Source organism: Alternaria triticimaculans (assembly GCF_023758025.1).
Source record: "Alternaria triticimaculans strain BMP 0046 chromosome Unknown scaffold_4, whole genome shotgun sequence".
NCBI lineage: Eukaryota > Fungi > Ascomycota > Dothideomycetes > Pleosporales > Pleosporaceae > Alternaria > Alternaria triticimaculans.
In genome coordinates this window covers 2,195,734-2,219,066 of record NW_026055961.1, presented here as the reverse complement: position 1 = coordinate 2,219,066, position 23,333 = coordinate 2,195,734, and the positions used below count along the sequence as shown (strand labels likewise).

The window sequence follows — 23,333 nt, the reverse complement described above, 5'->3', positions numbered from 1 at the left end:
GAAAATACTTTATATTATACTATCTCTATCTATAATACTAGCTCTAGATAAAGTCTAGATACTTATAAAGTTCTTATATAGTCTTATATAAGCCTCTTATATATAGTATAATATACTTACTATATAACTTCTTTAGATAGAGTTTTGTATATTTTTCTTTAATCTATATATCTATATTTATACTACTAAAGTACTTATTATCTCTATATATATTAATAATATTTATATATACGCTACTAGCTATATACTTATCTATAATTTTTATAAAGAACTATCTAAGTTATTTACTATTATATTTAAGAATTCTAATACTTTTTACCTTAGTATATATATTAAATATTTATAAAGTACTATTAAGATTTATTAAGCTAAGTATATTTAATATCTACTAAACTATTTTAGTTTCTATAACCTTCTATTTATATAGACTTTTTATAACTATTATAATAAGCTTTATTAAGAAAAGAATACTATTACTAGAGTATAATTCTATAAGAAGTACTTCTAGAAATTTAGTTTACTTAATTACCTCTCTACTATAATATAAATTAACTTTATATATACTACTTTTCTTTATAGCTAGTATAATACTAACTCTAACTAAATCTATTTTAATACTTTTACGCGCGCTTATATATATATATAGTATACTACTAATATAGGTATTACCTATTATAAAAGTAATACCTAGCTACTTAGCTACTATAACTCTAACTAAACTAGTTATTTTAATACTTATTACTTTACTATAAAATATATCTTTACTCTTACTAAAGAACTAGTATTATAGTCTTTAGATATTTAGAAAGTTACTACTCTTTCTATATATAAAGCTAAATATATAGCTCTTTCTAAGGTAGTTAAAAAAGTATTATAAATTAAAGAATCTATTAATAATCTATATATAAGTTTTTATTTTAATAATATTTCTATTTATATTAATAATAAGTTTACTATTAAGCTATTAAAGAATTCTAAGTTCTATTAATATAGTAAATATATTAATATTTATTACTATTTTTTTTGCAAATACGTTTATAATAGTAATATTACTATTATATAGACTAGTAGTAAGATAAATCTAGCTAATATACTTATAAAAGCGTTAGACTCTATAAAGTTTAATACTATTTATAGTACTCTAAGTGTCTTTTATTATATAAATAGTGTATATTCTAAGTTAAGATTTAGAGAGGCTATTAGTTAGGTATCTATATACGTAATCTACCTATTTACTATATATTTACTTACTAGCGTTACCCCTTTACTATATATACTAGGGGTTCCTCCCTCTATATAGAATATTAATACATTGTACACTCCTCTCTGTTCTACATCTTTGGACCGTCGCGCATGCCATGAGAGCTGCTGTTTCGTCTGGCTTGGCTTGCAAGACGCTGGCGACGATGGAGTTTTGAGTCGTTTGCCAAAGAAGCTACCTGGGACGGCGATCTCCCGTGCATAATCGGCAGGCCCGCAGAGGGCATGTATCACGGACGCCTGTCACGCCCATGCCACAGCTCGCCCAAGCCAGCTTGCGCGTCGTCCCACCCAAGGCTTGCGATAATGGCTTTTACAAACGAGGGCGTGGGCTGCCAATGAGGCGACGGCGTCATAGCGGGGCTGAAATCTGCTGAACGACCCCTCCAAAACCTTGCTGGACTCTTAAGCTCTGGAACACCCCACCCAAACAAAACAACACCGACACTTGATCTTACACATACAACTAGTAAGTCGAATTTTCTGCCGGCAGCCTCTCCGCGGCCGGACTCTGCTGCCCGCGCATCCGGCCTGCTTCTATATCTCCTGCCCTGCACGTCTGCGGCTCCCCAGCACCCCAATTGACTCTCCCAACAGCAATCCTTCACCATGACCATCACCAAGATCCACGCCCGCTCCGTCTACGACTCTCGGGTACGTCGTGCACCAGCAACGCATCTCCCACCACGGAGCTTCACGGCTAACCCGCTCTAGGGTAACCCGACCGTCGAGGTCGACATTGTCACCGAGACCGGCCTTCACCGCGCCATCGTCCCCTCCGGCGCCTCCACTGGCTCCCACGAGGCCTGCGAACTCCGCGATGGAGACAAGTCCAAGTGGGGCGGCAAGGGTGTTACCAAGGCCGTCGCCAACGTCAACGACACCATTGCCCCTGCCCTGATCAAGGAGAAGCTCGACGTCAAGGACCAGTCCGCCGTAGACGCGTTCCTCAACAAGCTCGATGGCACAACAAACAAGACCAACCTGGGCGCCAACGCCATCCTCGGTGTCTCAATGGCCATCGCAAAGGCTGCTGCCGCCGAGAAGGGTGTCCCCCTCTACGCACACATCTCCGACCTGGCTGGTACCAAGAAGCCCTATGTCCTCCCCGTACCCTGTAGGCAATCCCTATCGAGCAATGCAGTCACTGCGTACTGACTGTGCAGTCCAAAACGTCCTCAACGGTGGCTCGCACGCCGGTGGCCGTCTTGCTTTCCAAGAGTTCATGATCGTTCCCTGGTAACTTCATACCCGTGCAGCCCGTGGAACTCGGCACTAACAGCTCCCAGTGAAGCCCCCACCTTCTCCGAGGCGATGCGCCAAGGAGCCGAAGTCTACCAGAAGCTCAAGGCTCTCGCCAAGAAGACGTACGGACAGTCCGCTGGAAACGTCGGTGACGAGGGCGGTGTCGCCCCAGACATCCAAACCGCTGAGGAGGCTCTCGACCTCATCACCAAGGCCATCGAGGAGGCTGGCTACACTGGCAAGATCAAGATTGCTATGGATGTTGCGTCCAGCGAGTTCTACAAGGCCGACGAGAAGAAGTACGACCTCGACTTCAAGAACCCCGACAGCGACAAGAGCAAGTGGCTCACATACGAGCAACTCGCCGAGATGTACAAGTCTCTGGCCGAGAAGTACCCTATCGTCAGCATTGAGGACCCCTTCGCTGAGGACGACTGGGAGGCCTGGTCCTACTTCTTCAAGACCTACGATGGCCAGATTGTTGGTGACGACTTGACCGTGACCAACCCCGAGTTCATCAAGAAGGCCATCGAGCTCAAGTCTTGCAATGCTCTTCTCCTCAAGGTCAACCAGATTGGTACTATCACCGAGGCCATCCAGGCTGCCAAGGACGCTTTCGGTGCTGGTTGGGGTGTCATGGTTTCTCACCGCTCCGGCGAGACCGAGGATGTCACCATTGCCGATATCGTTGTCGGTCTACGATCTGGTCAGATCAAGACTGGTGCGCCAGCCCGATCTGAGCGTCTCGCCAAGCTTAACCAGATTCTCCGTATCGAGGAGGAACTAGGTGACAACGCCGTCTATGCCGGCAACAACTTCAGGACTGCCGTGAACTTGTAAGCGACTGGTCTGCAGAGTCCGGTAGTGCTAGGGTCATGAGATGATGCGACGATAATGAAGTTCAGAGCGAACGGAGATATGTACACGAAATGCAACAATATATCCTACAGAACACATGTCCGCTCCCCAATTAGGCATTGCAACCTGACGCATATGTTGACTTGACATTTTCTCATCTCCCGTAACATCATCTCTCTGATCCCGAAGTTGCTATTGCAGAACCTCCTTGCGTTTACTTAGCAGCTGAATCACCCGAGGACGTTTTTGTTCTGACTCATGCACTGTATATCACCTCGGGGAGACATGTATTCAACGCAAAGTACTCAACGCTGTACTCACTCTGACATGACGGTTTCCGTGACGTTGCTACACCATGTGAACTACCCGCCTTCTGGACAAAATAAGCGCGGACGTAGAGAGGTCGGTGCGTATGAGAACCCATCGTCTGTAGCCTTTCTTCTCGGCCCTGTTAGTAAAAGTAGACACAATCCCTTACAAGTCCGACGAAGCCCAAGCTACACCTCATCGATCCGCCCCACTGCCACTACCAATATTGACGTTTCTTTGAAGTATCTCCGACAAGCCCAGGGGCCAGCATCTCTTGGGTTTGCCTGTCAAAATGCTCCTTATCCGCGATTGAGTTGAGCGTTCGGTCTAGAGTTGCTGTGCTTATTCAAAGTCAAGGGTTTTCATCTGGACCCTACCGAGCACTGACTTCCTGCTGTCATCGTAACTACAAAGACGCTTTACCTTGGTCTGCCTGAGAATAATGGAAAGATCGACATCGGTTTCTCCAGGCAGCATCATAATGTGGGGTATCTTTCATTTCTAACGAAGGCTATACACTTGATAAATAGAGAGAATACCAAGATGAATGTAACAGACGGCCAATGATGTGTTATGACCGAGTAACGTTCAGTGAGCTCGTTGCACGACGACTGAGGAAGTACAATTAGTCGATTTACTACCGCCCAGGCCGTCTGCTACTGCTCATACGCATTGCCGTCTTACTTGCATCACCCACGTATGTGTTGTCCCCATCCCAATTCCAGCATCTACCTCGATATACCGTTCTATTCCCACAGGCCCAGGGCCATCCCCGGCCCACCAACTACCTCACACTGCTCCCTACTCTCACACATAGGGCCAGCCCCGTTTCTCGCACTATACGCACAGCAAATCCAATCCCCACCACAATAATTCGGGACCCAGAAGCCTGTGGCATTGCAGTACCGGAATCGATCACCGAAATGGTGACATTGAGCCACGCCGGGCAGGCACATGGGGTCAATCTGCCATAGCGCTGTTGTGGACGCTGGTGCCGGAGACGTGGCGGTCGCGTCGGTTGGAGCAGCGAATGTAGATGTGTCCATCGCGACTGTTGTTGTTATCGTTGGTATGGTGCAGGCGGATTGCAGGACTGCGGAAGCGGTGTTGAGTGGTAATAGGAGGAGGAGGAGCAGATTGGCCGAGAGTTGATGAGATGGCATTGGGAGAGACATGATCTTGACTTGTTGATTTGAGGGTGGAGACATCGTATAAACTGATGCGTGGGCCGGATGCTTTTGAAGAGTCCTTCAGCTGCTCATGAGTCTGAACTAGTGGTATGTGAGGGGTACAGTGCTCGAAAAGAGCGCATACTCAGGCTATTGATTAGGCCGTGATGGTGTGATATCACATCTTTGAACAAGGTGCCGAACCGTAGGTACATTGAAATGGTGTACATGTATGACCCTGTCCCATGCATCAATGGTACACGACCACTCAAGTACCGCGATGCTCATATCTAGGCAGTTGGAAACTACCATCGAGGACACCATATAGTATGGACTGCCAGCTGATAGACGGGTGGCAAAGTACCTTGGTACTCATCGTAGTGTTGGTGTGCGTTTGCTACGAACGGCGTGGAATCGAATGGTACAAGGACGATGTCACTGGAGCTGACTGTCTGCCTGTTGATCAGACTGCGCTTCTTCCGGCATCCCGCCATCACACATGTGCACTGAAGGTTTGTACAGTCCTAGTTGATAGATGGAAACTCGTTGAGCATGCCGATGATCAAGCTTGCAACACGCCGGCTTCGCGATGCTCTGCGTACCCTCTCACAAAGTCAATTGAGCAGGTATTCGGCCAAATCTCGGTATTGGTAGGTGTGAATCGAGCCGCGAACGACCTCATGCCCTGGCCTAGAGACGGTCCGGAACTCGGCACGTTGGCGGCCCGGGCTGTACAAGCCATCGATACCCCGAGCAGACACTACAGCGCACCCCATAAGATAGATCTGTTCTGGGCTCTCTGTGAGCTTCACAATAGCCATGTTCGGAGCCTGAGACGCGGTGCAACGTAAGAAGCGCAAGGGATATGCAGGAGCTACTCAGGGTCTGTCAAAGCCTAGGCTTGTCATCGTTGCCGTCTGACATTAGTTGGCCGAATGAGACGCACCGCCGCCCTCAGCTCGCCGTGCTTGCTTATGTCCTGAGCGGCGGCGTAGCAAGAAGCATCTTGTTCTGGAGCGGGCCGGAGCCGTTTCACCATGTTGCAGGCTGATGCGGCGTAGTTCAGAGTAGAAACATTTGATTGTTTTGAGAGCGCGCGCGTTAAGCCCGTAATGCTGTCTAGACATGTCAGCTGTCGGTGCAAGCTTCCTAAGGAGCACGGTCGTGCGGCTTTTGATATCGACGAGGCAGACCAGGTACCCGAAATGGGTAGGCCCAGACCGTTGCCAAGGATTCTAGAGATGGGCGCAATGTATAGACAGCAAGCATGGATGTCCATGCCGTCATCATCGCGGAGTAGATTCCCGAGAGATCGAGAGTCTTCGTTGGTACAAGGTGTGTTGTGAACGCCTCTGCTGAACATCTGGAGCAATATAGAAACAAATGTGCAGCAAAGGCTTGGAGTAGGCAGACCTTGGGCTGGCCAATGGTCTGGACAGCTCGACGGCTCCGCGGGTAGAGCTTCTAGCGCGGCATGTCAGATGCGTACCATGGTTCATATGCTCTTGACCTCGCCAGCTGTGATGAACCAATAGATGATAGCGTCGCTCAATCAGTGGTGTCAAGACGTCTGCTTAGAGGTGTAATTGGCAAGCGCATTATCTCGACCCGGTGAGTGGGTCGTGGGTGCAGCAAGATCTTGAGGAGTCGTCGTAAAATTTCGACGATGTTCGCCTCACGATCTAGATGCTACCGCCGGCCGGCCGTCGCTTGAAGAATGCCTCTCCACTATCGCAGTTGCGGTGAGAACCAAGACGCCGACGTTTACTGGAAAAGTCCTAGCAACGTGATGTAGCGGGTACTGGCAGCTTTCATGGTTTGTGGCTGCTCCTTCTGCAGCCATGGAGTGGTCCGGTGCAGCTAGCGCCGGAAAATTGGATAGCCGCATGCCAGGCGTCGCACATGTCCACAGCACTCGTTGGATGGCAGCTTGGTAGCGACGAGTGTTCACGGGTAATGGTGGTGTAGGTGAGGCCAAAAGGGAAGATAAAAGAAAGAAGGGCATGAATGCTGACATGGCCTGAGCCCCAGCTAGAGAAGCTGATCAGCACACGGTGCACATCATTACTCGCATGGGAGGACGCCGTTCACGATGTCGTGTCGATCATGTTCTGATTAGTTGATGCATGCTTGGTGCGACGGGTTCCCAAACAGGAGCCCACCCACGGGTCTGGAGAAGTCACGACGTGAAGCAGACACCATGTAACGTTACTCTGACCTCAGGCCTCTCGAGGGCCTTTGGACGTTGGCGGAAGTCGAGCCAGCAGACGGAAGCTGTGAAGTGAATACGGACAGCGGAAGGGCAGCGGCTGATTCGTCAGACAAAGATGGTTTGTCCCTAGCGCAGGGAATAAGGGTAGCAAAAGGCCGAGCATGCAGCCTGAGGCCTGGGCTTGAGAGATGACACGTTACTGTTTGCTCGAGGGCCGAGAGTCTGGGCGACATGCAGAGGGGCGGCGTCACAGAGTGAAGCAGAGGCCGCAGCAACGGTGTCGAAAAAGAGGGCAATGTCGGGCCAGGCGACTGGTGGGCGGGTGTCGGAGCTGCGTGAGGGCAGAGATGGACGACGCGAGCACGAGCAGACAGCTGGGCAGCAGAACAAAGGGCGCTAGCTTCCGTTTCGGCCGATCGTCGATCTGGCGCCATCAAGCGGCGGCGCTAAGCCCGGTGCGGCGCTGTCCATCTGCAAACACTGTGCTGCACGACGGCAGTGCGGCTTCATGGGGAATGCGAGGGCAGCAAACGGGCGCGGTGCGCTGCGTGGGAGCGGGAGCCGCTGACGTCAGGCTGGACCAAGGCTGGAGGGCGCCGACGTGGGTGGGCGCCGCGGCGTGGCAGCTGTTGAGCAGCAGACAGGCAGCTTCGGGGCGCCACAATAAAGCATGCTGGCCATGGACTTGCGGATGGGCAAAAAGAAACGACGACGGCGAAAGGGTAATGTGCATGTTGGGGCGGGCGACTGTAATCGTCATGGCGTAGGGCCAGGCGTGAGCGTCGGCGGCGACTGTGCGGGCGAGGTTTGCATAGGGGCCGAAGCGGAAGGGGCTACTGGGGTAGCGCTGGGAATCGTGCAGGAGCGACCGGCAGCCGAGCGCGTCTAGACTGTTCCAGCAGGCGCGGCCCACCGAGCGTGCTGACCAAAGCCGCCAGGGTCCCTCGACGCTCAAACTCTGCCCCAGCGTCCAAGGCCAGCTCGCAGCACGGCGAGCCTCACGGCGAGACAGCAGCAGCGGTCGGGGCCCGCTGTCCTCTTGAAGCGCGCCAGGCAGCCAGCAGAGTCCCCACCAAAACGAGCGGCGGGCCTGGAGGGCGAGGGTGCAAGGTGCCAGGCGCGAGGTGCAAGGACGCGCAAAGCCACGGCTCCGGGACAGGTTCTAGATCGTCCACCAGCCCTCTGTGTGCGACTCTAGCAAAAGACCAACCATATCGCTGACTGCCCGCCGTGCCTGCCATTCCTCGCATTCCTTCTCTCAGTCCCGCACATCACGCCTTCCTCGCCCTTCCCACCCACGTTACTAATCCGCTTCTGCATGTGTTTCCGCCTGCCTTGGTCGCCTCTGCATATCCTCCCTCCAGCTGCCCACCTCGTCTGACCCAGACCCCTGTGCCCATCCTGGACCCCCGTGCCGACTGCCCGCATGGAAGTCTGAACGATGGAGGGACCTACTACCATCCCACCTGATATAATCGAGCGTCAGTCGCTCTGCTTCTCCCGCCCCATGCCTGGCATGGTCGTACAGCAAGGCGAGAACGGCTTCAGAGAGGGACTGTCCCAGCTCTACGTGCCGGCAGAGAGCAACGCCGCCGAACAGCTCGTCAAACTCAAGGATGCCCTCCGCAAGGCTGATACCGACAGCTTCTGGATCCAGCTAACCCAAGGCCTGGCCAAGATTGCCGACGCCCAGTACGCTTTCGTCTCCAAGCGCATCCTCGTCGACGACAAGAATGTTGCCGTCGAACTGCCACCCATCGGCGAGCCTGGAGCCTGCCTCATGGGCGAGGCTTTCTACATCAACGACGACCATGGCAACGGACCCGGCCACCTGAGAAACTTCAAGTACCATGCCTACCAGTGTCCGTGTGCCTACATGAAGCACGACAAAGTCTTCATCATCCCCGAAAGACTAAACGACTTTATTCTCGACAATCCAAACGACCTCATCATCCCGGGCGAGGCCTACCTTGGAATCCCCTTGTTTGCGGAAGGAAAGTGCTTCGCCCACTTTGGTGTCATGTGGGGTAAAGAGGGGGCTGCTCGGCGCGTGTTGAGCTGGGGATTTCTTGAGATGCTGTTCCATAGCCTGGAAGACATGATCCTAGAGCGCGTCTTGGAAGGCAATGATTTTGCAGAGGCTGCTGAACCAATCCGAGCTCAGATACCCAGGATCGTGCCCCACAGAGCCGTCTCAGTTGCCCAGTCATTGAAGCCTTACGCCCGGAGTCTATCCCATGAGTTGAGGACGCCGATGCAGGGTGTCGTTGGTATGCTAGACGTCATGATGGCAAACGTAAAAGAAGCATCAGAATCCCTGCAACTTGAATCGCGGACCCGTGAGATACTCGACACACTCAGGGAGAACATTGAGGCGGTCCAAGGTGTGTAACAATCCTGCAAAACCATTGCTTAATCCTCCTGGGAAACACCAATCCAGCATCGAGTCTTGAACCGAGCCATGCTAACTACGTATCAGACAGCTCAAGACGCGCAGTCGAAGCAGCCGACAATGTTGTCCACGCCTATGACATGAACATGGGCGTACCAGAGACCCCACTTTCGCCACTAGACAAGACGCCCGACCAGTGGAACACCTTCTGGCGCGAGATGCGGCCGGATCTGATGATTACCGGCAACGACATGCGCGCTCCGCTACGCGGCATCAAAAGAAGACGACACGAAGTTTCCTGGGCAGACCATGCTAACAAGACACGCGTGGTCAAGAGTGCCCGCCAACGAGTTCGAGACACCTTTTCAGAGGAGCCTCCCATGCGCGGCACCAAGTCCTGTCCTCCAGATGCAAGCGCTCTGGAACTGGACCGACTAGACCACACCTGCTCACATGGAACATCGTTGGGCAAGTGTGACTCCACCACCTCGCCAATCTTCGCATCCGAACACTCCAAGGTCCCTGGACTGCGACACACCAACCTGCGAGAAGTCCTTCAGTACGTCATCAACGATGCGCTCAAAGTAGGAGGACGACCGGATTCCGCCATCGCCGAGGCCACGGATACGGGAGAGCGCATTGAAGTTCGGACGCGTAGCTCGAATGGAGAGGCACACACCAAATGGATCGAGTGGACTGTTTCCGCCGATGTGCCAGAGACAATCGTCATTGACGAACGGGACCTTGCTAAGATGGTCTCTTGCCTTGCTCTCAACGCTATCAAGTTTACACAGGACGGATCCATCACACTCCAAGCGACACTCAGCGCAAAAGGTCGCTACATTGTCATCAACATCAAGGACACGGGCTCCGGCATCCCGGCGGCGTTTCTGCCTAACCTGTTCAAGCCGTTTTCAAGAGAAGACGACTCCATGACACGGCAGAGTGAGGGGCTGGGCCTTGGTCTCATGGTCGCGAAGGGTATTGCGAGGAAGCTCGGTGGCGATCTCTTCTGCCTGCGTTCGCATGTGTCGGGACCCGGAAGAGGATCAGAATTTGAGATGCGAGTCCCGCTTACCCCAGGCGAAATATGCAGTCGCCCTGCAACACCATTTGGGTCCCCCACCCTGTCCATCAAGTCTCGCATGTCTATCGATCCCGAGGTACCTCGTCTGGACCTTGGCCGGGGCCCAGTCACCCCTCCGCTGAGTTCTGATGCATTCAGACACGAGCGGGAACGTCGGCCACCAATCACACCTGTCATCACCGCCCCCTCTGCAAGATCGCCAGATGACATTGGCCTTGCTACTCCCCGCCGCACTTCATCGCCCCCGCGGCAACACTCTACTCGCGCTCTATCTCTGGAGCGGGACGTCGTGCCAACCGATCTCGGCGAACAGCTGCCCCTGAACATTCTGGTCGTGGACGACAACGCTATCAACCGACGCGTTTTGGTGAGCATGCTCGGCAGGCTGGGCTACAAGAACATTACCACGGCATTCAACGGTAACGACGCCGTCGAAACGGTTCGTCGCAATGCGCTCGCGCCGGCTTCTGAAGCATTTGATGTCGTCCTCATGGACCTGTGGATGCCGCTGCTGGACGGCTTCCAAGCTACCGAGGTGATTCTGAAGATGCCCGAGCTCGTGCGAAAGCCGACCATCCTGGCCGTCAGCGCCGACATTACGGATGCCGCTCTGGACAAAGCAGTCAAGAGCGGAATGAAGGGCTTTGTCACCAAGCCCTTCATCACCAGGGACATTGCCCGATTGATTCGGACATACTGCGCAAGCCAATGAGCTTGCACTTTCTACTTCTCCCACGGCGCTATGGCTGCCTGGGTTTATTCACGATACATAGATTATAGTCGTACACGATACAGGTGGTGATGCTAGAGAGCGGGCATGACTGGATCGGACTGGGTACATGATGATGACGATAGCATTTGACCGGGCCTTTGAAGGCTTTTTGCGGCGTTTAGCGAGCGGGATACCTTTGGTAGGCCATAATACCCTTTGATGAATTGTGCATGTCGGGACGACCTGGAACATGGGCTGCAATAGCATACGCGGGCTACTATCCAACGAAACGTTTACCATATGATTCGACTCGCTGCTTCCTTTGCGAGTGACACTGCAGTGCTGGCAACGTGAGCTCTGCTAAGACGCGGATTGCCGAGCTCGACCCGCAGGCACGGCAGTCTTGCCCCGGTGAGCTGCAGTCATGATGTCCAAGGTGGGGAGCTCGAGCCGCGGGGCATGGCCGAACATGGCACCTGGCCTCGGAATCTGGCCGCGCCCCAAGCCTTGCAGAGTCGCTGCGAACGGCGACTCTCACCAGCCACATTCCGCTCGAGGTGCAGTCGGACGGGTGCGCGAATGGCAACGAGGTGCGCGGAACGTGTTGGCGGGCGAAGGGTGGCTGGAGAGGCTGCAAGCGGACTAGTGCTGTGGCGCATGCGGGTCGATTTTAGAGGACAGATTTCTTGGGATGCGCCGAAGTCGAGACAAGAGCTGTTGCGCCGCCAGTACAGCCGTTGCTGCCGTGGACAATCGCAGAACCTTCCATCCTCTTCTCCTGTGACGCTGCTTGTGCTAGGAAACACGGTCCCTCCCTTGCCGCTCCCAGTACTAAGGCGGACGTTGTCCCAGTGCATCTCAACGTCATAGGCAAAGACCACACACTTCGCGAGCCGAACTATCTCTGCGACCACCACCACCACCGCGCCACGCGGACCATCCAACAGCGAGAGCACCGAGAGACGCAGACGCGGCACCGAGAGCAGTGGGCATGGAGAATGCGTACACCAAGACGCCTGCCGAGGCGCTGAGGCAGTTCCAGGTCGAGGAGCAACAGGGCCTCAGCGCCCAGCAGGTGCAGAGCGCACGGGAGAAGCATGGCAAGAACGGTATGTCAGCGCCGTCGCAGAGGCCGCCCACCACTAACACGCGGGACAGCGCTGCCAGAAGACCCGCCGACACCCATCTGGGAGCTCATCCTGGAGCAGTTCAAGGACCAGCTGGTCATCATCTTGCTAGGCTCGGCAGCAGTGTCGTTCGTACTTGCCCTCTTTGAAGAGGACGAAGGCTGGACGGCTTTCGTCGACCCGGCAGTCGTACGTACTAGACCAGACTCTGCCTGCACTGCGCTGACAGGCCCCATAGATTCTCACCATCCTCGTCCTCAACGCCGTCGTCGGAGTATCGCAGGAAACCAGCGCCGAAAAGGCCATTGCGGCTCTGCAAGAATACTCCGCCAACGAAGCCAAGGTCGTGCGCGATGGCCACGTCAAACGCGTCAAGGCCGACGAGCTGGTCCCTGGAGATGTCATCTCCGTTACAATCGGCGACAGGATACCCGCCGACTGCAGGATCTTGTCTATCCAGAGCAACAGCTTCAACATCGACCAGTCCATCTTGACCGGAGAGAGCGAGAGCGTGTCCAAGGACACCCGGGCCGTCAAAGATGAGAGCGCCGTCAAGCAGGACCAAGTCAACATGCTCTTCTCGGGTACCACGGTCGTCACGGGCCATGCGACTGCGCTGGTCGTCCTGACAGGCGCCAACACCGCAATCGGAGACATCCATGAGAGCATCACGGCACAGATCTCGCAGCCCACACCCCTCAAGGAGAAGCTCAACGACTTCGGTGACCAGCTCGCAAAGGTCATCACGGCCATCTGCATCCTCGTCTGGCTCATCAACATCCGCAACTTCAACGACCCCTCGCATGGCAGCTTCACCAAGGGCGCCATTTACTACCTCAAGATTGCCGTCTCGCTCGGTGTCGCCGCCATCCCCGAGGGTCTGGCCGTCGTCATCACAACCTGCTTGGCCCTGGGCACGCGCAAGATGGCTGCAAGGAACGCCGTCGTGCGGAGCTTGCCTTCTGTCGAGACTCTCGGCAGCTGCAGTGTCATCTGCTCCGACAAGACTGGTACCCTCACCACCAACCAGATGAGCGTCAACAAGATGGTCTTCCTCAACGAACAAGGCAGCGGCCTTGAAGAGTTTGACGTCCAAGGTACTAGCTTTGCGCCCGAGGGCCAGATCTCACTTCGTGGCAATCCTCTCGAGAACCTCGCGGCGCAATCCGACACTGTCCGCCAGATCTGTGAAGTCACGGCGCTTTGCAACGATGCCGCCCTTGCCTACGACTCCAAGAATGGCACGTATAACCTCGTCGGTGAGCCTACTGAGGGTGCCCTTCGTGTCCTAGTAGAAAAGGTTGGCACTCCCGACATTGCCCACAATGCCACGCGCGCCAGCACCTCGCCTGAAGGACGCCTCGATTTCGCCACCAAGCACTACGAGAGCCAGTATTCCCGCCTAGCAACCTACGAATTCTCCCGCGACCGTAAGAGCATGTCTGTCCTTGTAAAGAAGGGCAACTCGCAGAAGCTTCTCGTAAAGGGCGCCCCCGAGTCAATTCTTGATCGTTGCACCAATGTCGTCGTTGGCAAGAACGGCAAGAAGATACCAATGAGCAAGCAACTGGCCAGTCTTATCAACAAGGAGATTGTCGAGTACGGCAATCGCGGTCTGCGTGTCATTGCTGTGGCGTCTGTTGAAGACGTTGAATCGAACCCGCTTCTGGCGAAGGCGAAGACGACCAAGGAGTACACTCAGCTAGAGCAGAAGATGACTCTCATCGGTCTCGTCGGCATGCTGGATCCTCCTCGTCCTGAAGTCCGCGCCTCCATCGCCAAGTGCCGCTCTGCTGGTATCCGCGTCGTGGTCATCACCGGGGACAACCAAAACACTGCCGAGTCCATCTGCCGTCAGATTGGCGTCTTCGGACCCAACGAGGATCTTACTGGCAAGTCTTTTACTGGTCGCCAATTCGATGATCTCTCCGAATCTGAAAAGATGGAAGCCGCTAAGCACGCAAGCCTCTTCTCCCGCACTGAGCCAACGCACAAGTCCAAACTCGTCGACCTCCTCCAGCAAGCCGGTGAGGTGGTCGCTATGACTGGTGACGGTGTGAACGATGCTCCCGCACTCAAGAAAGCTGACATTGGTGTTGCCATGGGCTCCGGAACCGACGTAGCCAAGCTCGCCGCTGATATGGTCCTTGTAGATGACAATTTCGCTACCATCGAAGGCGCCGTCGAAGAAGGCCGCTCTATCTACAACAACACTCAGCAGTTCATTCGCTACCTCATTTCGTCCAACATTGGAGAAGTCGTGTCGATCTTCCTGACTGCCGCTATGGGTATGCCTGAAGCTTTGATTCCTGTCCAACTCCTCTGGGTCAATCTCGTTACCGACGGTCTCCCCGCCACCGCTCTCTCCTTCAACCCTCCGGACCACGATGTGATGAAGCGCCAGCCCCGTAAGCGCGACGAGCCTCTCATCAGCGGCTGGTTGTTCTTCCGTTACATGGTTATTGGTACCTATGTCGGTGCCGCAACTGTCGGTGGCTATGCGTGGTGGTTCATGTTCAATAGCGACGGTCCTCAAATCTCGTTCTACCAGCTCCGCCACTTCCACCGCTGCTCTACCCAGTTCCCTGAGATCGGCTGCGAAATGTTTAGCAACTCGTCTGCCCAGGCTGCGTCAACCGTCAGCTTGAGCATCCTGGTCGTAATCGAGATGCTCAATGCCATGAACGCTTTGAGCAGCTCAGAGAGTCTGCTGACACTGCCGCTCTGGGAAAATATGATGCTCGTCTATGCCATCTGTTTGAGCATGGCCTTGCACTTTGCTCTCCTCTACATTCCGTTCTTGCAGGGACTCTTCAGTGTCATCCCGCTAGACGGCAACGAGTGGAAGGCGGTCATGGCCATTAGTGCGCCTATCATGTAAGTCATCCTCACAGTCTGTTAGAATCAACGAAAGAGCAAGGCTAACATGAAACCAGCATCATCGACGAAGGTCTCAAATTCCTCGAGCGCAAGTTCTTTATCCAAAAGGGTAACGAGAAGTTGGAGCTTGTCGAACAGCAAAACGGCCGGGCGAAGAAGGACTAGGTGTCTTCTTCCTCTTCTTTCTCTTCTTCTCCCTCTCACTCGCTGAGACGGGTCAGTGGACGGTCACATCTCCGCTCTGATCTGGTCAAGGAACGCGTAATATAGTCACCCTGCATATAGAAGCAAGAAATCGGGGAGTAGGTGTTTTAAGAGATAGCGAGGAAGGGATGTTTTGATACCTCTTGCATGAGACTAGGAGTTTTTGCTTCGTTCAGTGACGAGTGGTAGACGTAGATGCGAGCAGTATGAATAGAGCAACAGTCACGCCACAGCGAAGCGAGTATACGTGCCTTGTATGTTTATTATGAGTATCGTACAAGAAAGACGTGCAATAGAGAGGCATCATCGGTTCATGTCTGGACGACCGACAGTGCAGTCTTGCCGTGCGGAATATCTTCATCGGCTGGCGTATGAAAACCGTAAGTAACAGTCTGCAAAGCTCCTGCGAAGCCCAAGTAGCCTTCGACAGGCAAGCCCAACTCTTACCCCAGGATTCCCCCAACGCGAAGACCTCATTAACTCTCCACTCGTCTTCCGACAATGCATGTTGCGTATAGCTCACACCCACCAATCACCGACTCGATCCATCAACCTCACGCTTCTCCTTAGCGCCCATCATACTTTGCAGTCAGCCTCCTGCCCTCCTTCTCCACCTCATCGACCTCGGGCTCCCAATCGACTGCCTTCTCGTGCACACCAAGGAACTCCCAGATACCCTGTCCCGCCTTGATCTTAGCCTGCTTACCCTTCTTGGTCGCCTTCTTCTCCGCAACCGTCTTACCCGTAGTCAAAAGGTGCATGTCAACCCTGAGCTTCAAGTATCCATTCCCTAGAAACATGATGTCTATGTTGTGTTTGCCGACAACTGTCTTGGCCTGGACAATGCGGAAAGATGCGTGAGGGGGAGCATGGAACGCGTGGGTGGCATACGGCGAGGAACGAGATGGAATACTGAGACTGGCACTATGGGCACCGAATGCGGCGCTCAGACCAATAATGGAGGAAACCCTGAGAGTGCGCTGGCCGAAACCGTGGTTGTCGATGTGGGTCTCGGTGTACATGGGGCAGTACAGCTTCCAGGATCCTTCAATCGCACCAAGAGGCATGGGGACACGGGTCAAGATACTGTAGCGGAAGAAGGTGGATGCAGTCTCGGCGCGCTTGATGTCGGCGTTGGCCTTTTCCACTTGCAATGCGTTTGTGACGACCACCTTGAGCGCGGCAGTGTCGGTGTCATCGGAGCGTTGCAGTTGTAGCAGCTGTTCGCTCTTGGGGGAGCAGCCTGTCAACTGGGGTAGGCAAGGAAGAGGACCTGCTTCATTGCTGTCGTAGAGCCAGTCGTCATACTCTTCCATGTACTCGGCTTCCTCGGTGAAGTTGATGGTACGCTGGGAAGTGGTGAAGGCAGTAGTGAAAACGTCAAAGCTGGCTTCGGTGTGCTTCTCAACATGCTTCTTCTTCTTCTTGCTGAAGGAAGAGAGCTCCTCGTCGGGCCGAGTGTAAGGCTTGTTAGGGCGCAGATACATGTCCAGAACACTTTGGGTTGTGGAGGAAGAGGTGCTCGACGTGGTGCTGGTTGCTTCGCTGACAGCGCGACGACCTCGCGGGCGTGGTTTGGGGGCGTCGTTTAGGGGCTCTTTGAAGTTCATGAGGTTCGCAGAGGTGAAGCTCTCGATTTGGCTGTTAGTGAGTGGATTGACGGAGCCTTGGCTACCGACCACGTGCTTGTCGGCTTTGGCAAGTTTTGCGATAGTCATGAGAGGGATATCGGGAGACGATTCGTCGGCAGTAGGTGCTTCCTCGGTTTTCTTGCTTGTGGTCGCTGCTGACGACTGTGCCGGTGCAAGGCTGAAAGGAATCGCTGACACACGAGGAGTGGTTGCAGGAGTGCGGCTCATCTGCGAAAGAGGAGTCTCGGTGACAAGGACTTCAGACTGAGCGGAAGCGGCCTTGGTCGCCTTGGCCGATGACCTACTGACGCCGTCCTTCAGAGTATGGGGAGACTTCTGAGGAAGTGGAACCGGTGTCTTCTGAGGAAGCGGGACAGGTGTCTTTCGAGGAAGCGGGACGGCTGTCTTGTGAGGCAGCGGAACTGGAGTCTGCCTCGGACGAGAAGACAGAGCCGCTGCGACGGAGGGCGCTGGTACCGGGGTCTTGATGACGTTGGAACTCTTCTGCAAATCAGAGGCAGCAGGCGCTTTCTCCAGTTTCTGCTTCTTAGCCTTGCTCTCGCCAGACTTGACGACCTTCTTCGCCGTCTTGTTAGACTCAACAGTATCCTTCTTGTCCGAAGCCTTTGGCCGTCCGGGCTTCTTCTTGGGTGACTCCGTAGGTACGATAGCTGGTATAGCGACTGCGGCCTCGCTCTCTCGCTTGCGCTTCTTCGCAGCAGAAACTGGTGTGCCGTCGGGTCCAACCTCCCTCTTCTTGTACGGACCGCGTGGACCATATTTCCCATTCTTGAGAGGAGTCGCAGCAAGCTTGACAGTAGGTGTCGCATCGACTGGTGGTGTGTTTTGCTTCCCTTCTACCTTCTCGGGCTCCTTGGTAGCTTTAGCTTCTTTGGACAGCCTCTTCAGTCTCCTGGCTTCCTTCCTCTCGGCCTTCTCTTGCTTCTTCTTAGCTTTCTCTTCCTCGGCAACTTCATCCGTCGCACCATCGTTGGTTTTGATAGGTGCCGGCTCCTCGTCCTCTTTGAAGTCCATGCTGTTGTAAGACGGACGCTTCATTGAGGCGCCTTGACCAGTCAGGTGATGCTGCGGCATGCGGTAGAGACCGTTAGGCGGCATCGTTTCGATGGCTGTTGGTGTGTGGCGGGTGGATTTTGTTCCAGAAACGTGTTTGTTGACGCGGTTTGCTGTTGTTGCCAGGTTGACTGGGCGCAAACAAAACACGATCGAGCCCGCAAGAGCGCGCGACGACGTGTAACTTTTTCAAATCCAGTTAGAGCGTGCGCGCAGAAGAATGGCTGGGGGATGACTACCTTGGCCCTCACGTTGCGGAGTAAGAGCTTGAACAATGTAGAAAGGTGCGAGAGACGAGGTTGACAAAAGTATGGGGAGGAAGTCGCGAGGGAGAAAAGTCAACAAGCGATCTGCCTGGACTCAAGGTGAAGGTGAAGACGAGAGCATGCACTCACCTTCACGGTGAGTGTCGAAGGATCCCAATGTAGCCCATGCCAAGACAGAGAAGTCAACGACGTTTTCCAATCACGTGGCTCAGTAGGATCTACTAGATAAAGCGTTTGATGTGTGTCATGGTGGAGGTGCGGGAATCAACAAATCTGCACCACCACTATCAGATCCCGCGGCTGCATGCATTGCAGGACATACGATGTTTATTCGGATAATAGAAACACGGGTATAATATAGCTATGCGTATTATTTCTGCGGAAGCCTGTTCCCTTCATTAGGTATCTTGACGTCAGCTACTACTTAGCCCTTCCCCTGGCGGTGACAGATCTGGATTTCACCACGCCTTAGGCGCTTGAATAGGATTTAGACATTTGTTGATACGATTTAATTGTCGACAATAGTAGTGTTGGCAAAGGTGCGGTCGAGGCCGAAGCGTGAGGCACTGAATACATGGACATCGCTTGCCGGTCGTAAAGGGACCGTTACAGCGGGACATCTCAGCGGCGATGATGGTTCATTCATGCGAGTCAACATATTTCTTTGATACAGAGTTGGATGTATATCAGCGCCCCGTGTTCAGCCATCCCAAACGCACATGGTGTCTATAAACGTCTCCACTTCCTCAGCTATGACCGTTTCCAGATGCTCCCGTCTGATGCATTTCGTAGATTTTTGTGTACTTCAGGTCATTGTATGAGGTATCGCGAATAAGTCAAAACGCTATTGAGAGAGACCCCATCTTCCAGGCCTCATGGCTTCATGTTTGATGGGTAGAGCGTCTTCACGAAAGGCATGTAAGCGTTGACGAGTGACGCCATTAGACGTTCTAGAGTATGCAGAGCCGTTCGCTCGAGTAGTCTGTCTTCCTAACAATTGCCAATCGGGTACTCATGGGTAGACACGTGGGGAAAGAAAGAACAAGGCTGGTATGAGCATATGTCTGGTGGTGTTGACTTCACGGATGGTATGTACATGGTGTTGTGGTTATAGTGAGCCTCTTTAGCATTCCACATAGCATCTATTCAAGTATACGGTAAGCAGAGAAGGCTCAATCTATGGATGTGTGGGGCTGTGATGCAACTTGGTCGACTTTCGGATGCTGCCCTCGGTAAGCGAGATCATGGTTGAGCTCAACAATGGAATGATGACTCTGAACGTACTCCGTCGACGTGGAAATGATGATAAATCTGTAGCGAAGCATTCGTGAGCTCCTCGCTCTGGAACACAATCAGCATCTACAGGCTGACACTGAGTTACCCTATAACTATATCTTCTCTTCCTCTGAAACCAAAATGCACTAAGTGATTACAAATTACTCCCCGTCTCTCGCTAGACTGGCCTCGTGAGCACACGCGCCAGACCTTAAAGACCCGGCGTATGCGCAACATTCCTGATATCCTTGGTTTCAATGCGACCTATAGCTGGATACATATCATGCCGATCAATGTAACTATTCACGGTCTTGACATTCTCCAGTTCACCTTTGCTCCCCTCACTCTTGGCCGTGTCCACCTGCACCAGCGCGTTCTTGTCCATATCGTCGTCGAACTCAGCTAGCCCGCTTCTTGCTGGGAAACTAGTCACTTCGCCGCCATTCTCCTGGATGGGCGGGATACCCGCCATGTCTCCGTGATCTAGACTGAGCTTGCGGACGCGAGAGTCTAGATTTGAAGGCGGAGGCTGTGGTGTGTTGTCGCTGGGGATTGCGCTAAGGGACTTGGAGCGCACGGCTTGGAGGGCGTTGGAGTCTTCCGAGGCGCGATTTGGTGCCTCGCCTGCTGAGAGGGAGCGCTGAGGGTCAACGGTCGGAGTATGTGGAACGCTGTTCGAGCGCTGCTTGTCGTGTGCGGTTTTGCTGCTCTTGGACCACGACTTGAATTTGAAAGCCGAGAGCCAACCCGGGCGCTTTTCCTTGCCAGCGTTTGGATTCAGGGCACGTTCGGCAGCCAGCTGGATGTGGGATTTTGCTTCTGGCTTTGAGGGCTTGAGTCCGGCGACGTGGGCTGGCGAAGGAGCCGGAATGGAGCGGACATCGTAGTCTGACTTGCGGCGCGCGCCTGCTGCATCCACATTGGATTCTGAAAGACCCAGTACAGCACGGTTTCGGGCGAGATTGGATTCCTTGACTTCTTCGGTGATGTACGACATGGCTTTGTCGATGACATCGATGTACTCTGGATAATCGACGACGCAGGCTTCCCGGATCAGACGCAGCTTCTCCCAGTCTTGCCGCACTGCTGGCCCTGTGAGGTCAGGGTGCCAGCCCATGCTCTTGAGATCGGATCGGATTCCCCGGTCAACCTGCTCCTTGACGCCCATGAGATCAATGAGCGCATCGACTTCGGTGCGGACAACCTTGACGTACTCGCTGAAGCGCGTGGTGTCCTTGACGGTCCAATGCGAGGTGGTCATGCTCAGGTTGCGCTTTAGAGTCGCCCGCGCGCCCGTCTGTGCGAGGAGATCCTTGAGGAGGGCAAACTTCTCGCGGAAGCCTTCTAGTCGGTTGGTGTCGAGTGCTGGGTATTCCAGGCGCGAGAACGTCTTTGGACTCTTCAGGCCGTATACGTTCATCAGTTCATCGCGCGACATAGTGCTAGGGCGGCCGGCGATCTCATGCAGGGCCCTGCGCACCTTTGCATTGATAACCTCGTCGTCAAGCCTCGGGTCTCGGACGCCAAAGTTGACTGGCAGATGCGGATCCGGGTTCGTGATGCCCGGATGGCTGGGGATCATGTGTCGAGCAATGGTCGCGGGCGGCGCAGAGATGCCCACGGCATCGCCAAAGATCAGTAACCTGCCCTGCTGAAGGCCGAGCTTGGCAAGCGCAACCTTCTGCGCATGGTCGTGGTCCTTGGAAGGATGGATGAGGTTGAAAGCTTCAACACAAGTGCTGAACTGGGTCGCGAGAGAGAAGACGTCGGTGAGGACCTGCGCCTTGGTCTTGGCTCCGACAGGCTCGGTTGATTCGACAAAGTCGGTGGTGCTCTTGGTCGTCATGTCGGCGGGGCTCGTCGCGGCTTCAGCTCGAGAGATGTCGATGGCAGAGCACAGAAGCGCGCGCGCCAGCTGGAGGAAAATCAGGATACATCACGGATCCGGTCAAGTCGATATTCACTGCATGTGCGCATGACGTCTGGGGGAGAGACCAATATCCAACTGTGGCGCAGAGGAAGCGGGGCACCGATCGGCAAGTCTCTGTCCTGTCTTGGCTTTCGCTGCACGCTCTTCATTCGCGAACACGCCCGCTGTCCGCAACCAAGCATTGCGACAGTCCATGCCACGCCTTTGCCTGCTGCACTCGTGTGTCTTCGACGCCACACGTTGCCAGGGTTAGATAAATGCCGCACTGCTCGGTCTCTCTTTGTTGGGAGTCAACGTGCGACCTCAGATTCGGCTGCCAAATTTTCACTCTTCTGCTGCGGCTCGCGATCTAGATCGTGCAGCCATCTTGGGTGCTTATCTGGTTCTCTGCGGCAACACGACGCGGAAACTGTTGCTTGCTGGCGCGCGAAGTGTCTGGGATCTAGTGTGCGTTGCATTGCATCTGCTATCTAGCTCTCTAGGTTTCTGGGAGGGCCAGGAAGACGTCGTAACACTACCAAGGCCGCGCGGGCTGTCCAGTCGTACCTGACCTCATCCTCCTTTGTCGCCCCGACGGTAGGAAATCATCGCGACGCTCGGCAGCCATCTGCACCACCGTGTGCGTAGAAGACGCATGGCAACCAGCATCCGGGCCATGTTTCGTCAAGAGGTCATGTGAGTAGACCGGCTGTCAGTAGGCAAGCGGTTGCTGAATTAGCCATTGAAAATCGCGCGTCGCTTTCGCTAGCGGCCGTCTAGATAGGACCGAAAACGCACACACACTAAGTTGTCTCCATTGGGAGAGCTGACGATCAGGCTGCGCACATCGGCGAAAACGCCCAGCCTGTCTGTTTGACGGCATTTGCAGTATCTGATGAAGAGCCAGCTCTAACACAGCCGCGCTGGGCGCGAACAAGTAGCGTGGTCATCTCAAACATGGTAGAATGGGCTCTTCCCCCCCGGCTTCTCTTCATTGACGCTCACCGCCGTATTCGTATCGCCGTCTTGGTCGCACGACCTTGTGTCCGTCTCTTGCTTTTGTAGCTCGTTGCGCTCAATACTGAACTCGTTCGTGACAAATATACCACTGCCCCGGCGATCAAGCTCGCCCAGCCTACTCGCTGGCAGTGCATCATCTTCGCTCTCTCGCTCAGAGGCACTTTTGCCAGACACGTTGCTCTTGTTGCCGGTTCCAGCCGGCCCATGGTTGCTCTTCCAGCCCATGGGATACGATTGACGCTTCGTAGTGTTCTTGGTCCCTATGCCCGAGCCGAAAAGTGGCCCGAAAAAGCGAACGAATGGAGCGCGCAGCATAGGAAGGCAAGCACATACGATACCCGCATTTGCTTCTATCACCGACCATATTGTCGCGGGTACGGGACCCCAGGTTGGATCGGGGTTGTTTGCGGATCGTGCGATTGTGGTGGCACGATATATAGACGCGAAAGTGACACTAGCAGGTTAGCAATGGGCCTTTGACGGAACTCTCAGACACGTACAAGCCTCCAGTGCCAAACACAAGCGCCACGCCCAGCTTTTCAGCCCGTCCCATAGAAAGACTCAAGATCTGCCGAAAAGGCATCGCAAGCAGCATAAAGTCGGTCGTGATTTGAACCGTCGCATAGGAGATCCACCAGGGTTCATTCTTAAAACACCGGGCACCGGGTATGGTCCTGTCCCAGAAGGCCGCGATTGGTGTGCA

At 53.8% G+C, this 23,333-nt stretch overlaps 6 protein-coding genes across 6 annotated transcripts; 3 read left to right on the top strand and 3 right to left on the bottom strand.

Moving 5' to 3' along the window:
• Positions 1 to 1,869: 1,869 nt before the first annotated feature.
• J4E78_004315 (uncharacterized protein) lies at positions 1,870 to 3,345 on the top strand (the record flags this gene model as incomplete). Its single annotated transcript, XM_049364944.1, has 4 exons — positions 1,870 to 1,914; positions 1,975 to 2,377; positions 2,427 to 2,499; positions 2,550 to 3,345. 4 exons carry the CDS (start codon positions 1,870 to 1,872, stop codon positions 3,343 to 3,345), a joined length of 1,317 nt encoding a protein of 438 aa, XP_049224022.1.
• A 5,215-nt stretch (positions 3,346 to 8,560) lies between these two features.
• J4E78_004314 (uncharacterized protein) lies at positions 8,561 to 11,244 on the top strand (the record flags this gene model as incomplete). Its single annotated transcript, XM_049364943.1, has 2 exons — positions 8,561 to 9,437; positions 9,533 to 11,244. 2 exons carry the CDS (start codon positions 8,561 to 8,563, stop codon positions 11,242 to 11,244), a joined length of 2,589 nt encoding a protein of 862 aa, XP_049224021.1.
• A 991-nt stretch (positions 11,245 to 12,235) lies between these two features.
• J4E78_004313 (uncharacterized protein) lies at positions 12,236 to 15,416 on the top strand (the record flags this gene model as incomplete). The annotated part of the gene is made up of 4 exons (XM_049364942.1): positions 12,236 to 12,353; positions 12,403 to 12,560; positions 12,610 to 15,248; positions 15,308 to 15,416. The coding sequence occupies 4 exons, from the start codon at positions 12,236 to 12,238 to the stop codon at positions 15,414 to 15,416; spliced, it is 3,024 nt and encodes a 1,007-aa protein (XP_049224020.1).
• Positions 15,417 to 16,021: 605 nt separating this feature from the next.
• Positions 16,022 to 18,145, bottom strand: J4E78_004312 (uncharacterized protein; the record flags this gene model as incomplete). Its single annotated transcript, XM_049364941.1, has 2 exons — positions 16,022 to 18,108; positions 18,139 to 18,145. 2 exons carry the CDS (start codon positions 18,143 to 18,145, stop codon positions 16,022 to 16,024), a joined length of 2,094 nt encoding a protein of 697 aa, XP_049224019.1.
• Positions 18,146 to 19,912: 1,767 nt separating this feature from the next.
• J4E78_004311 (uncharacterized protein) lies at positions 19,913 to 21,547 on the bottom strand (the record flags this gene model as incomplete). Its single annotated transcript, XM_049364940.1, has 1 exon — positions 19,913 to 21,547. One exon carries the CDS (start codon positions 21,545 to 21,547, stop codon positions 19,913 to 19,915), a length of 1,635 nt encoding a protein of 544 aa, XP_049224018.1.
• A 1,014-nt stretch (positions 21,548 to 22,561) lies between these two features.
• Positions 22,562 to 22,994, bottom strand: J4E78_004310 (uncharacterized protein; the record flags this gene model as incomplete). Its single annotated transcript, XM_049364939.1, has 2 exons — positions 22,562 to 22,890; positions 22,988 to 22,994. The coding sequence occupies 2 exons, from the start codon at positions 22,992 to 22,994 to the stop codon at positions 22,562 to 22,564; spliced, it is 336 nt and encodes a 111-aa protein (XP_049224017.1).
• Positions 22,995 to 23,333: the final 339 nt, after the last annotated feature.